At 43.6% G+C, this 16,256-nt stretch overlaps 1 protein-coding gene across 3 annotated transcripts in view; it reads right to left on the bottom strand.

Annotated features, from left to right (window-relative positions):
- The window catches only part of LOC116525934 (zinc finger protein 682-like), an 18,798-nt gene extending 3,207 nt beyond the window's left edge, over nt 1-15,591 (bottom strand). The window contains exons 1-4 of one of the 3 annotated variants that reach the window (XM_032242078.1): nt 15,196-15,591; nt 8,037-8,116; nt 5,817-5,943; nt 5,191-5,286 (exon numbers count right to left, since the gene is read on the bottom strand). In XM_032242078.1, coding sequence (XP_032097969.1) covers nt 5,191-5,286; nt 5,817-5,943; nt 8,037-8,051 — 238 coding nt within the window. In that variant the 5' untranslated portion in view covers nt 8,052-8,116; nt 15,196-15,591. The remainder of the gene's footprint in view (nt 1-5,190; nt 5,287-5,816; nt 5,944-8,036; nt 8,117-15,195) is intronic. The other 2 variants (XM_032242079.1, XM_032242080.1) reach the window with 2 other exon arrangements.
- Nucleotides 15,592-16,256: the final 665 nt, after the last annotated feature.

Below are 16,256 nucleotides of genomic sequence, written 5' to 3'. Positions count from 1 at the left end.
AAAAAAAAAAAAAAAAAAAAAAAAAAAAAAAAAAGAAATTGAAATTTTGGAGCTGAAGAATACCAAAAAAAATAACTGACAAATTCTCAAATGTAAAAAAAAAAAAAAATTAAGAAGCTTAACACATTTCAAATAGGATAAACACTAACAGACCCATAACAAGACTCATTATAGGCAGTTTCAAAAAATTACAGATGAGAAGAGAATCTTGAAAACAGAAATGGAAACGCAACGTGTCATCTGTAAGCATGCTTCTACGAGACTGCCAGAGCAAAGCTGTTTTATAAACCACCATTCTAGCACTACAGAATTTTATTTTTGTGTATGTGATCACAGGGCATACAGAGAAAACAGGAAACCTGCCTTACTTGAAGAAACAAATCTCCAGAAACTGACCCTTAAGAAAGAGAGATTTTTGCATTTTTCGGACAAAGAATTTAAAGTAATCATCTTAAACATGTTCGTTCAATGACCAAAAGCATAACACATTTAATTAACTACACAAAATCAGGTTGGGCATGCTGACAAGAGCAATACAGTTTATATAAAGTAAAATATTCAGGTTTTTGTTCATTTAAAAATAATTTCTGGCTATGCACAGAGGCTCACACCTGAAATTCCAGCATTTTGGGAGGCTGAAGTGAGAGAATTGTTTGAGACCAAGAGTTCAAGACCAGCTTGAGTAACACAGTGAGACTGTCTCTACAATTTTTTTTAAAATTAGCCAGACATGGTAGTATGTGCCTATAGTCCCAGCTACTCAGAAGGCTGAGGTGGAAGGATCACTTGAGCTCAGGAGTTTGAGGCTACAGTGAGTTATGATCACACCACTGCACTCCACCAGCCTGGATGACAGAGTAAGATCTTGTTTAAAAAAAAAAAAAAAAAAAAAGGGCCGGGCGCGGTGGTTCACGCCTGTAATCCCAACACTTTGGGAGGCCGAGGCGGGCGGATCACGAGGTCAAGAGATCGAGACCATCCTGGTCAACGTGGTGAAACCCCGTCTCTACTAAAAATAAAAAAAATTAGCTGGGCATGGTGGTGCGTGCCTGTAATCCCAGCTACTCAGGAGGCTGAGGCAGGAGAATTGCCTGAACCCGGGAGGCGGAGGTTGCGGTGAGCCGAGATCGCGCCATTGCACTCTAGCCTGGGTAACAAGAGCGAAACTCCATCTCAAAAAAAAAAAAAAAAAAAAAAAAAAAAATCAGAAAAACCATGCATGAGGAAAATAGTATATCAACAAGGAGATTTTTTTTTTTAAACTATAAAAAAGAACCCAACTAAAATTGTTGAGCTGGAGAATACAACTGTGTTGAAAAATTTACTAAAGAGCTACAACAGCAGACTTAATGAAGCAGAAAAAACATCAACAAATTGAAGACATATCATTTATTGATATCAAATATTGAGTTGAGGACACAAAATTTTAAAAATGGAAAAAAATGAAGATGGAATATAGGACTTAATGGACATCATTCAGTAGACCAGTATATTCATAAAAAGAACTTAGAAGATATAGGTAAAAAGTGGCAAGTTTTTTCTTTTTTTTTTAAAAGGGAGGGGCTGAGAACTTCTAAAATGTGAGATAAAACCAGAAATATTAGTAAGAATCCTTGATTTTAAAAAAATTTACCTTCAAAAATAAGTGAAAAATAGACATCCAAGATAAACAAAAGCTGAGAATGTTTGTTGCTGTTAGTACAGTCCTAAAGGAAATTATAAAAGCAGTCTATTGTGTTGAAAAATAAGCCGGGCGCGGTGGCTCAAGCCTGTAATCCCAGCACTTTGGGAGGCTGAGGCGGGTGGATCACGAGGTCAAGAGATCAAGACCATCCTGGTCAACATGGTGAAACTCCGTCTCTACTAAAAATACAAAAAAATGAGCTGGGCATGGTGGTGTGTGCCTGTAGTCCCAGCTACTCAGGAGGCTGAGGCAGGAGAATTGTCTGAACCCAGGAGGCGGAGGTTGCGGTGAGCCGAGATCGCGCCATTGCACTCCAGCCTGGGTAACATGAGTGAAACTCCATCTCAAAAAAAAAAAAAAAAAAAAAAAAACAAGATGGTAATACTACTGCCATTTCCTTTAGGAATTGTTTTAAATATAAATGGATTAAATTCCTTAATGAAAAGAAAATGGCTGAATGGATTAAGAACAAACAAGATTCTAAAATATGCTGTGTACAAGACACTCAACTGTAGAGTCAAATAGGTTGAAAGTAAAGAATGAAGAAAGGGCCGGGCGCAATGGCTCACGCCTGTAATCCCAACACTTTGGGAGGCCAAGGTGGGTGGATCATGAGGTCAAGAGATCGAGACCATCCTGGTCAACATGGTGAAACCCTGTCTCTACTAAAAATACAAAACATTAGCTGGGCATGGTGGTGTGTGCCTGTAATCCCAGCTACTCAGGAGGTTGAGGCAGGAGAATTGCCTGAACCCAGGAGGCGGAGGTTGCGGTGAGCCGAGATCGCGCCATTACATTCCAGCCTGGGTAACAAGAGCAAAACTCCATTTCAAAAAAAAAAGAATGAAGAAAAATATTCCATGAAAACAGTAACCACAATTGGGTGGTACGGCCACAATTATATTATACAAGATACATTTTTTTTTTTTTTTTGGACGGAGTTTCCCTCTTGTTACCCAGGCTGGAGTGCAATGGCACGATCTTGGCTCACCGCAACCTCCACCTCCTGGGTTCAGGCAATTCTCCTGCCTCAGCCTCCTGAGTAGCTGGGATTACAGGCACGCGCCACCATGCCCAGCTAATTTTTTGTAGTTTTAGTAGAGACGGGGTTTTACCGTGTTGACCAGGATGGTCTCGATCTCTTGACCTCGTGATCCACCTGCCTCAGCCTCCCAAAGTGCTGGGATTACAGGCTTGAGCCACCGCGCCCGGCTACAAGATACATTTTTAATTAAAAACTGTCACGAAAGGCAAAGATTGACATAATGGTAAAATAGGCCCATTTACCAAAAATCTTTAACAGTTTTATATACACACACACTCCACACACAAACATACATATATATGTCTTATGTATATATATGTATATGCGTTTGTGTATGTATGGAGCAACATTTGCTTCCATATATATGAAGCAAATATTGACAGAAATGAAATAAGAAATACACAGCAACACAACAATTATAGATTTCAAGATTCCACTTTCAATAATGAATAGAAAAATCCCATAGAATATCAATAAGAGAACAGAAAATTTAAGTATTATAGACAAATTAGACCTAACAGACATGTTCAGAATTCTCCAGGAAAAGCAGCAGAATATTCTTTTCCAATATTCTCAAATGCGTATTCATTCTGTTAGAATATAAAACATCAAATTTAAGAAGGCTGAAATGACACAATGTATTTTTTTCTAACCAAATCCAAAATATGTAGAAATTAAACACACTCTTGAATGTACTCTTGCTCAAGGGTCAGATGATTTTTTTTTTGTTAAGGTATCAGTACCAACAGTGATACACAAATTCACCATATCTCTATCAAAATCCCAACGGTACTTCTTTTACAGAAATATTCTCCAAATCCTAAAATTTGTTTAGAAATTCTAACTAACCAAACACCATTGCCAAAGAAGAAAAGGCTGGGTGTGGTGGCTTATACTTGTAATCCTAGCACTTTGGGACGTAAACATACCAGGATAACTTGTGGCCAGGAGTTTAAAGCCAGATTGGACCCTGTCTCTTTTTTTTTTTTTTTTTTTGAGATGGAGTCTCGCTCTTGTTACCCAGGCTGGAGTGCAATGGCGCGATCTCGGCTCACCGCAACCTCCGTCTCCTGGGTTCAGGCAATTCTCCTGCCTCAACCTCCTGAGTAGCTGGGATTACAGGCACGTGCCACCAGGCCCAGCTAATTTTTTTTTTGTATTTTTAGTAGAGACGGGGTTTCACCATGTTGACCAGGATGGTCTCGATCTCTTGACCTCGTGATCCACCCGCCTCGGCCTCCCAAAGTGCTGGGATTACAGGCTTGAGCCACCGCGCCCGGCCTTACACTTCCTGTTTCAAATATATTATACAAAGTTATAAAAATAATGTAGCACTGACACAAATATTAATAAATAATGAAACAGAAGCGAGAACCCAGATATAAATCCCTTTGTATAGAATCAAATGACCTTCTACAACCACACAATAGGGAAAGGAGAATCTCTTCAACAAATCATGTTGAAAACTGAGTACCTACATGAAAAAAATTAATTTGGACCCTTCCTTTGCATCATATACAAACAATATTTTGAAAGGATTCAATACGTAATCAAAACTAATAAAACTCTCAGGAGAAAATATAGAGGAAAAGATCATCAAATTGCTCTTTACACTGTTTTTTTTTTTTTTTTTTTTTTTGAGACGGAGTTTCGCTCATGTACCCAGGCTGGAGTGCAATGGCGCGATCTCGGCTCACCGCAACCTCCGCCTCCTGGGTTCAGGCAATTCTCCTGCCTCAGCCTCCTGAGTAGCTGGGATTACAGGCACGCGCCACCATGCCCAGCTCATTTTTTTGTATTTTTTGGAGACGGGGTTTCACCATGTTGACCAGGATGGTCTCGATCTCTTGACCTCGTGATCCACCCGCCTCGGCCTCCCAAAGTGTTGGGATTACAGGCTTGAGCCACCGTGCCCGGCAAGTTTCTTATGTTTAGGGAGATGTCTAGTGTTCTCATAAAAATCACTGAGTATATATTTCTATAGAATGACATTTAAAACCTCTATAGAGTGGGAAAATCACAAAGTAGAAAATATATAATACCTGTACTGGTGTTCCTAGGATTCTAAGCCAAATCCCACTACTCTCACACATCTTAGACATAGTGCAAAAAGGGAACTTAAAAATAGATTAACAAAGAACTTCTAAAAAATACAGATATTCCTGTGTCCCCAAAGCAACGGAAGAACAAGCAGATCACACGTTCTGTTACAAGCTGTGAAGAGGACTTTGGCTCTCACTGTAATCCTGAAGAAAGATCACTGAAGAAAAGTAGAGCCCTGAAAGAATTTAAGAGAGTGGGACAGAGGCATTCCTATGTGAGAGCAAGGGAAAGAAACTCAGGCTTCTCAGAAACCATGTTCATTGGAGCAGAGCTTCCAAAACCACATTTTAAGGTCTGGCTTCCTCCCTGATCTCTGAATCTCTCATCTGTATCACCCATTTAATTTACTCCCACTTACCTGGTTGTTTGGCTACTGTCTCACGTTTCTTCACACTCCACGGCTCATTCCTTTGCTCTAGACAGGTGATCAGGTCTGGCTTAGAGATAGCAATACCTGTTTTATTTTTTAAAAAAAGGACCTGTTTTATTTTTTAAAAAGTAGCATGACTCTTGCTTGGATTCTCCAATTACCAACCTAGTACTGTGTTCACTAGAGAAACAAGGACGTAACAGAAGATTCTAGAAAATAAATCACAAAGTACTGTTTCTTGACAGAGCCTTTAGAATATTTAGAAAGTATTTTAAATTTATGAGTCCCTCGCTTCACCACCTAATAGTACTGAATCAAAAATCGGTGGTGGCAACTAGGTTTTTTAGGGTGTGGGCAACATTATTTTATGACACTAAATTGCTGGAATTATCACTAATCTAGAGTATGTGCATCACTTCAAGAAAGGAAGGTTAATGTCAAGATAAAATACCTTAAAGGTTATTTTTTTCTATACCAACAAATCCCTAAGTTTTCCTTGAAAGCAGAAATCTGAAACTCATTCATGTAAAGCAGAAATTCCCCAAAATATTCTACAGTGAAGGAAATAAAATCCTTCGTGTAAAACAGAAATTATGAAATGACATCATCCTCACCCAGGGAGACCAGGTTTCTGTAGTTTTCTAACATCACATCCCTATACAGATTCTGCTGAGCAGGGTTCAGATAGCTCCACTCTTCAGGAGAGAATTCTATGGCCACATCCCTGAATATCAACAGTCCCTGGAAAAAAGAAAACACATACTTATCAAGTGTCCATGGTTAGAGTTCTTAATTTGATTCCAGGCACAAAGAGAGACAGACAGAATTGGTTCTTACTTACAGAAGAGACTGAAATGATCAAATAATTGTAAACACAGAAATGTTCTCTAATGTATTCTCTAACTCCTAAAGGATGGCATAAGATGCACATAACCAGTATCGATGATCTACTTTTGTGAATACAGCATAAAATTAAGGGCATCAACACAGGCATATATATTTTTTTCCCGCTATATTTATATCACACAGGATAAGTTGTAAATATTTCTCATATGTAGAAGTCATGATTCATCAGAAAGTACCCCTCAAATTTTAATGTGTACACAATAAACTAGAGATCTTCTGAAAATGCAGGTTCTGATTCAGAGGACCTAGGGTGAAGCCTGAGTTTCTCAATTTCTAGTGAGCTATACAGTGATGCCAATGTCTGGCCCAAGGAAAATATTTTTTCCAACATACAGGAAGTGGCAGAGCCTGTGTTTGTTTCAGTTTCAGTTTATCTAATCAGTAAACAAACATGAGAGCCTTCATTTTTCAAAGCAAGCTACAAACAAGGAGAATCTAAAAAGAAAGAGCTTCCTAATTAAATGTGATTGATGGCTTATACACATCAGTCAGTAAATCTCCCCAAGGTACTAAATAATAATGAGAAAAATAACTCTACAGTGGAAAAATCTGATCAACTGTAATAGGATAAATTGATATCAACGTTCACACACAGGAGGACACAAAATCACCACTCTAATATTATTGGCCACAAAAATTGTAAATTATAATCTGAATCTAATCATGTAGCAACATCCAGTTTTTTTCTTTTGTTTTTTGAGACAAAGCCTTGCTCTGTTGCCCAGGCTGTAGTGCAGTGGTGCAATCTCCACTCACTGCAACCTCTGCCTCCTTGGTTCAAGTGATTCTCCCACCTCAGTCTCCCTGGTTCAAGTGATTCTCCCACCTCAGTCTCCCAAGTAGCTGGGATTACAGGTGTGTGCCACCATGCCCAGCTAATTTTTGCATTTTTGGTAGAGATGGGGTTTCGCCATGTTAGGAAGGCTGGTCTTGAACTCCTGACCTCAAGTGATCTGCCCACCTCGGCTTCCCAAAGTGCTGGGATTACAGGTGTGAACCATAGTGCCTGGCCAGAAACATCAGTTTTATGCAAAGTTCAAGTGATAGATATTTCCCAGGTTCTTTAATCTCTAACAGTGTATTTCTTTTTTTTTTTTTTTTTTTTTGAGACAGAGTTTCACTCTTGTTACCCAGGCTGGAGTGCAATGGCACGATCTCGGCTCACTTCAACCTCCGCCTCCTGGGTTCAGGCAATTCTCCTGCCTCAACCTCCTGAGTAGCTGGGATTACAGGCACGCGCCACCAAGCCCAGCTAATGTTTTGTATTTTTAGTAGAGACGGGGTTTCACCATGTTGACCAGGATGGTCTCGATCTGCTGACCTCGTGATCCACCCGCCTCGGCCTCCTAAAGTGCTGGGATTACAGGCTTGAGCCACCGCGCCCGGCAACAGTGTATTTCAAAAGTGTTTTAGTATCCTAAACAGGAGTGTCTTCTAATTATTCTCTTTTCAGAACTTTAAGTTATTCTAGGCAATTAATGCCATCCTCTTTAAATGTCCCTTAATTCTGTTCTGCATAGAGCTGACGGAGCATGTGGATGAAATCTAAACAGTACATAGTCCCCCTCTTCACTGATACCCCAAGACCCAACCCCAACCCAGTGGGAATCTTGGGCATCAACACTTTTCCATGTTGATCTGTTACAGAACATTTTTAATACTGCCCATCATACATTGATGGTGAGATTTGGTCATGACATGTAAGAAGCCTGGATGGAGGGAATGGAGAGAAGATTCTGGTGTATAGGAGTAAGGATTTTACAGAGCTCCTTGATTAACAATCTTAAGAAAAAAAAAAGGGAGAAAGTAGTTGGAAAAAACGTATTAAGCAGGCACATCAGAGTACAGAAATAAAGGTTTGCAAGTTCTCAACACATGACATTCCAAAAGAATAAGAGGATACATCCCCTGATCCCGGACACATTCACCTGAGAACCAGCCATTTCTTCCTCTTCTTCCTTCTTCTCTGGGATTCCTTCTCAGGTGAGATTATCTGGACAAATCACACCTGCATTTGAGAATATGCCTTTAAAGGTGTCAGCACAACCTTTTCACCTGCAACCAACACACCTACAGGCAGAAGGTCCTGAAGCACAGAGGAGGGCACACTCCCTTATTCTTTGTCACAGAAGGGAGAAAAAATGAGCTCCCACACAAAGACCAAAAATTTCCTGCCTTCAGGTGATCTCCCCTGCCATGAACTCCCACAATTAAGGAAATATGGACCTTGTGACCTACCCCTACCAAACCCAAGTAGAACAGGTCCTCTGACCTCCTTTTGGAACTAAAGTCCCGTGACTATATCTGGGAGCCCTCAAGCTTGACTCTGATCTCACCTTAGAATCATGGCGGGGGGGCACTTATTTAAAACAACAATGATGCCTCCATCCAGACCACAGACAAGATCTTTGGAGAAGGCATGCATGATGGTAGTTCTCTAAACTGGCCATGTGATTCTAACTGGAAGCCTGGGCTGAGAACTACACAGCTGAGCACTGTCTCTCAGGCTTCAATGTACATAGAAATAATTTGGTATTCTAATTTGATATTCCAGGCCCCACTCTAAGTAATGTTTCTGCAGGTGTGAAAGGGGTCTGTAAATTGGCTTCTTTATCGAGTCTTCTGATACTGTCCCCCTTGGACTCCTTATCAGCAGCACTCAGCTAGAGAAGGCAAGCACAGCACAGAGTTCCTTCCCAACACTTATATCACAACACAAATGCTTCTGACTGCAAGTGAGGACCACCAATTGCCATCTTGAAAAAATGGCATTCTCTGCTGAACCTTTAACGTTTACTATAGTCTAGAGAAGGCAGCAAAGTCTGAGCAAGTCCACACTGGGAAAACAACATGGACACGTGCATTAATGCAACGTTTATGGAACACCCACTACATGCTCAGAAGTATGTTACAGAGGACGGTGCTGAAAACATAAGTGAGGTAATTCCTCTGACACCCAGGGAGGTGGGCACCAAGTGTCCCATAATCCCCAGGATTTACATGAAGGACCCAGCTTTTCTTTTCCTGTTTCTCCATCACTGATTTTTAGGGAAAAAAATGTAGAGAGTCATTTTTTTTTCTAGAGATGGAATCTGCTCTGCCACCCAGGCTGGACTGCAGTGGTGTGATCTTGGCTCTCTGCAACCTCTGCCTCTGGGTTCAAGCGATTCTCCTGCCTCAGTCTCCAGAGTAGCTGGGATTACAGGTACCTGCCACCATGCCCAGCTAATTTTTTGTATTTTTAGTAGAGATTGGGGTTTCACTGTGTTGGCCAGGCTGGTCTTGAACTCCTGACCTTGTGATCCACCTGCCTCAGCCTCCCAAAGGGCTGGGATTACAAGGGTAAGCGGCCATGCCCGGCCAGAGCAGCAGATTATTAACCCAGAGGAGGTATCACCTGTCCCTAATTGGCTAAATCTTGAGTCAGAGCAAGGACAATAGTGCTTCCATATCGACTTTATAGATGAGTGTGGCTGTGACCATGGCTCTGCACATTTTGTGGCCCTAAGCTTCCACTGCTGAGGTTCTTGTTTACATTTACAGATTCTGTCACCAAGCACTTGTTATACCAGGAGCTTCTCACGCGACTCTAACAGGTCCCCGGATTTGGAAAATTCAAAGGGTGCCACTCTGAAAATGGGGCTTTAAGGCATCTATGTTGGCCAGGCACAGTGGCTTATGCCTGTAATCCCAGCACTTGGGAGGCCGAGGCGAGAACAGCATGAAGCCAGGAGTTGGAGACCATCCAGGGCAACATAAGTGAGAGCTCATCTCTACACAAAATAAAAAATAAAATTTGCCAGGTGGGGGGGTTTATCCCTGTAGTTCTCGCTGTTGAGGAGGGAGGATCACTTGAGCTCAGCAGTTTGAGGCTGCAGTAAGCTATAAATGTGCCATTGCACTCTGGCCTGAATGAAAAGAGCGAAACCGTATCTCAACAAATAAAGTTAATAAAAGCTTTAAAAAAGGGGAGAAGAGCAAAATTTATTCTCTTATTTTCTGTTGGGGAATTAAACCTCTTATTTCTAGCTCCTTTCAGTAGAAAGAGCTCCTTTCATATTTGGGGTGTACAGACACCTGCAGGGAGAGGCTCCCCAGGAAGAACTAACTGGGCTTCAATGACCTACCACAGCCAAGTCAAGTTCAAATATCCATGGTCTTGAACTCATGGCTACTTGAATTTCAGTAGGTCTGGATTCAGGTACTTGAGGGGGAGCCCTGGACAAATTGTGCATATCAAAGAGGGTTTGTGGGAAAGAAAAAGCAGAGAAGTGCTATCATGTGCCCATGTTAAGTACTCAGTACAGGGTTAGTAAAGAAGCGGTTTGTGCTACAGATACTGGCCCAAGTGGGGTATGCTCCAGCTCATTCTTGTGTCCATGGAGGCAGATGAGATTATGGTCACAGAGTCCAAAAGCCGGGTGGGGGTGGGCTGGAGGGACCAGGTTGCTGGGGTGGGGATAGGCCAGGAGTCTTCTAGGCACCCATGTGGGTTTTTTATGGAAAACTCTCAAAGTAAAGGTGTTGTGATGGGACTCCTGAGGGTGAAGCCTTGTCCTGGAAGGGACATGGCCATGTCAGTACCTAGTGGGTATGTTTACAAGTAGGTGAAAATCATGTAGTGGCAGCAGAGTGAAGAGAGGGGTGTGTCCGCAGAAGTCTTTGCTTCTAAGTCCTCTCTGACCCTGAGAGGAGAACTGGAATCAGAGGAGAATGTGCAACATGTGTGCCGGAGAACAGAACCTCCCATTCCTGAGACACCCTGAGATGCCTCCAGCCCAGGCCACTGTGACGTGTTTTTTCTGACATCAAATGTGTGGAGTTGCTGAACACCAACTGGGTGTCCAACAACTCAATTCTGACACCACCCAAAGTTGACACAGACCCCACAGGTTCAGGACTCAGTCCCACAACACTCCCACCACTGCAGAGGCCAGTCACATGTCCCCGGGACCCACCAATGCTTCTGGGCTACTGCCTATATATCAGAAACTCCCAGAGCCAGGCACGGTGGCTCACACCTATAATGCCAGCACTTTGGGAGACTGCGGTGGGCAGATCACCTGAGGTCAGGAGTTTGAGACCAGTCTGGCCAACCTGGAGAAACCCAGTCTCTTTAAAAAAAAAAAAAAAAAAAAAAAAAAACAAACTCCCACCACCCTCTCCTCAAGTTCAATAATTTGATAGTGCTAGTCACAGAACTCAGGAAAACAATGTACTTATGCTTACCAGTTTATTATAAAAGATAACAACTCAGGAACAGTGAAATGGAAGAGCTTAATATGGCAAGTGAAATTGGTGGGGTGAACAGCTGTGATTAACGAAATCCTTCGGCTCTGTGTTCAAGAACAGCTTAATAAAAAGCAACACTTGCCTCATTATAACTTAGATGATGCTCCCTCTTATACCTACCACAAAGCCAGGCACAGATAATTCCCATTTTTTCCCTATAACCAGTCAACAATTTTGTCTTTAGTTGTTAGAACAAAATACTTACTAACCAAACTGCTTAAGATTCTCTCCTTTCTCCCAGGCCCCTGGATTTGTACCACCCTATGCTTGAGCTAACACAGAACTCCTATTTATGACCCTCCTAAGAAGAGGCCACTTTGGGAGTAAAACTTTTTCTCATCAGGATCTGATTTGCCACCCTGCATCTGGTCCTCTCACTCTCACCTTCTACTCTGGGTTGTTCCTCCGTATGAAAGAAAGCCCTTGTCTGCCTAAGCTTTGAGATCCTGGAAGGTACCATAGCTGGTGCTTTCCCTCTGTTGTAACACTACTTTAGAATTAAGTAACTTCTTACCTAAATGTGAATTTGTTTTATTTGACAAAGTCTAGAAACAGCCCCAGAACAGTAACAATTCCATCCTCAGAAAGAGCCTCCTGACTTCACTTCCATTCCCACCCAACAGCACCTACTTGTGGATCCAAGCTCTCCAGGGCTCTATAGCTCCTCACCATATCAAGGGCTCCTTTCATGCTGGGGTGTGTAGACTGGGACACCTGCAGGGGAGGCTCCCCAGCAAGAACTAACTGGGCCTTCAATGACCTTCTTTTGCAGGCTCAAGATTGGCCTTAACTTAAAGTCACTGGGCTCAGACTTCTGTTTTCCAGTCAGGGTTATTCACTTAGTTTTTATGAGAAAACGCCCAGTGTTTGAAGAATCCAGCAAAACCACTCAAACACAGTGTTTACCTAAGAGAATAAAATTGGCCGGGCGCAGTGGCTCACGCCTGTAATCCCAGCACTTTGGGAGGCCGAGGCGGGTGGATCACGAGGTCAAGAGATCGAGACCATCCTGGTCAACATGGTGAAACCCCGTCTCTACTAAAAATACAAAAAATTAGCTGGGCATGGTGGTGTGTGCCTGTAATCCCAGCTACTCAGGAGGCTGAGGCAGGAGAATTGCCTGAACCTGGGAGGTGGAAGTTGCGGTGAGCCGAGATCGCGCCATTGCACTCCAGCCTGGGTAACAAGAGCGAAACTCCGTCTCAGAAAAAAAAAAAAAGAGAATAAAATTATAAGGCACTTATATTTTATACCTCAATAGAGAGAAGTGTCTATTAGTTTCAGACAATAAACTCATCAAATTATTTCCATAATTCAAATCACTTAGTAAACACACATATGAACATATCTAGGAGATGCCAAGTCCCATCCTCTAAAATTCAATATTAAACTCACACATCTAAATAACAGAGATATCAACTCCACATTCTCCACCCTTTAAAAAAGAGGAACTAATATTTTGACAAATCAGTGTAATTTACCAATTAATCTACTACATTTATTTTGTGGAAATGTATTCATTTCCTACAGCCACACTGGAAGAGAGATTTTCCCTATCACTTTCCCTGGTAGCATTCCCACAGCTAAGCCCTGGGATCTGTTTACAATCACCCTCCAAAAAAGAACAGGCCTGACAAGCTTACTACACTCACTCTAGCGAAGAAAAAGGTAAATCAGTGAATATTTGACTATATATTGAATGTCTTTTCTGAAATCCACCTCTTAAACGTTTTCTTACTTTTGAAGCTCTACTGTTAAAATGCTATAGACAGTTAATAAAAAAAAAAAAATAAGGTTGAATTAAGTGAAAAAAGTTTTCAAGGTGTAAAACCCATGAAGTGGGGCCGGGCGCGGTGGCTCAAGCCTGTAATCCCAGCACTTTGGGAGGCCGAGGCGGGTGGATCACGAGGTCAAGAGATCGAGACCATCCTGGTCAACATGGTGAAACCCCGTCTCTACTAAAACTACAAAAAATTAGCTGGGCATGGTGGTGTGTGCCTGTAATCCCAGCTACTCAGGAGGCTGAGGCAGGAGAATTGCCTGAACCCCGGAGGCGGAGGTTGTGGTGAGCCGAGATCGTGCCATTGCACTCCAGCCTGGGTAACAAGAGCGAAACTCCGTCTCAAAAAAAAAAAAAAAAAAAAACCACGAAGTGGCAATGCTGACTGGAGCACACACAAATTTGACTCAAGTGCCAAGTCAGGCCATCCTATCACTTGGGACGTTCTTCTGTTTCCCCACTGCCCACTGACTGTGCAATGCTCGCCCTCCCTGCTTGCCCAGGAGCCACTACATTGTGTCCCACTGTGTGCCCCAAGAGATTTGGCTTTGCAGATTCTTGCACCACCTCACTGGAGTGGGTTTTCCTTGTCCTTTGGAACAGTTTTTTCCCCTTCACAAGTCTGAGAGGATCCAGATGTCAGAAATCATTTCTGTCTTTTCCTCTCAATATCGGCATCCAACTGGCTGACCAGCAGTGTGTCTCTAAGGAACAGAGAAGCTGGAGTTGGGTGAAGACAATCTTAACTTCCTTGGGTGAGCTTTGTAAACTAAGGGTAGAACGAGATTTCTCTCAGCCCCAGGGCATCCAGCTGCTCCCTTAAGAGGCCCACCTCCGTCACTGAGGTTGTCCTCTGGGAGGAAAGGAACAAGAGGTTAATATCCACTAAACATTCCCTGAGACAGGACTGCTGGGGACACCCTGGGTCACACCTAGACAATAATGAAACCCAGGCACAGAAGAAGACTGAAGAGTGTCTGGGGACACACTACCTTGTAACATTTCCAAAGCGGAACCTCAAACCAAAGACATTCTGATAAGGTGTCTGTGCCTGGGGAAGATAAAAGGCACAAAAATTTTTTTTAAAAGCAGAGTGTCAGGAGATTCTTCTCTGTTCACATAAAATGTCTCCAAACAGAAAACAGATGTCTAAAAAAAGTGCCATCCAATGCTGTGTGAAAAAGTGATTAAAATGCTGTGTGTGAAATGTACAATAAAGGACAAAGAGGCTGGGAGGACAGGATGGTGAATGTGAGGCCCTGCCTGCCTGCTTGCCACACATCTGGATACGCAATGGAAACCAGCCCCCTCCGGAGTGTTTAAAGTCATTAACTAGCAGTCACTAGTCAGATGAAGCAGCACTAGTGCCATGGGTTCCTAAGGAAAGGAATCTAACTCAAACACACGTCTTGTAAATTACCACCTTAGGGGAAAACAATATTCAGGCTGGACCAACCACAAACCTCCAACGAACCTCTCCTTACAGAACCAGGAAGTTTCCACCTGGACAGCCCTAGTGAGGCGACCACCTGACTGCACCCGGTTCCGAACGCGGTTCGCGTCCCCACGCACCTCACGAAGCCGTTGCTCTGGACACCCGCAAACCCCAGCTGGGCGCTCTGCAGGGATGAACAGTTCCTTGCTCAAATAAACTCTAACATTTAAACCGCGGCTCCCTTTACATGTTTACCAGGGAAAAGGAGGGCCTGGGACCCGCAGCGCCCCCACCAAGTGGCTCCCCCGTCGCCACCGCGCAGCCGCGAGCGCTCGACGGCGGGCGAGGGCCCCGGCCGGGCGGAAGTCGCGCGCTGAAGCGGACCGGACGCCGGGTGCGGGTGGCGGCCCAGCCCACATCACGTCCCGCGGCCAGGGGAAGCCGGGCGCCGCGCGGGTCCGGCGGGGTATCGGGTCCGCAGACTCCGGAGGGACACGTGGGGAGGCCTGGGGCCGTCCGAACAGTTCCAGCCGTTTCCCTCAGCCCCGCCCCCACCTCGGGACTCCGGGCATATACCCACCATTTCCCCGCTTCCCGGCTGTCCAGGCCTCTTAGCTATGGATCTCCTGATACCTGCAGGACACAGGGCAAGAGCTGCGGCGGTCACCTGGGCGTCCCCGAGCAGAGCATGCGGAGCACAGAAGACGACCGCCGCGGACTAGGCGAGACGAAGGCCCCGCCACATCCCGGAAGCCGCGCCCTTCTGTCCGGCTGCGCGCCTGATTGGACCGTTCCCACGTCAGCGTCCCTGATTGGATAGGGCTCCAGTCCCCGCCCCCTCAGGCCCTGAGTGACGAGGGTGTGATCAGACGCTGGGCTGACGGCGACAAAGTAACAGGTTCTTGGCTGCAGCCTTTTCATGCAGGGCTTTCTCGTTGCCCTGGGCCTCGCCCAGCCCAGGGACTATTTTCCTTTAACGTTTGTATAAGGTTATATTCATTGATAAACAATATATATATATGTTATTCGCAAATGAAAACAATATAGTGGCAAGGACTTTAACACTTTAGACTTTGGGACCTTTCTGGCCTCTGGTAATTTGATCAGGCAGCCTGAAATTTCATAAAGGAGACAATCCTTTAAGAAATAAAATGTAAGCCACGAGTGAATTTTAGATTTCCTAGTAGCCACCTTTAAAACATTAAAAATAAGGCCGGGCGCGGTGGCTCAAGCCTGTAATCCCAGCACTTTGGGAGGCCGAGGCGGGTGGATCTCGAGGTCAAGAGATCAAGACCATCCTGGTCAACACGGTGAAACCCCGTCTCTACTAAAAATACAAAACATTAGCTGGGCATGGTGGCGCGTGCCTGTAATCCCAGCTACTCAGGAGGTTGAGGCAGGAGAATTGCCTGAACCCAGGAGGCGGAGGTTGCGGTGAGCCGAGATCGCGCCACTGCACTCCAGCCTGGGTAACAAGAGTGAAACTCCGTCTCAAAAAAACAAAACAAAACAAAAAAACAAAAAAAAAACATTAAAAATAACAGGTGAAATTGATTGTCATTTAACCCAATATATTCAAAATATTACTATTTAAATATATAATCAATATATGAATGAACTACATAATTTTCGGTAGTCAAT

Source organism: Sapajus apella, unplaced genomic scaffold (assembly GCF_009761245.1).
Source record: "Sapajus apella isolate SASKATOON/1434 unplaced genomic scaffold, GSC_monkey_1.0 scaffold49, whole genome shotgun sequence".
Lineage (NCBI taxonomy): Eukaryota > Metazoa > Chordata > Mammalia > Primates > Cebidae > Sapajus > Sapajus apella.
The sequence above is the reverse complement of the archived record's forward strand: the minus strand, read 5'-3'. Positions and strand labels throughout refer to the sequence as shown.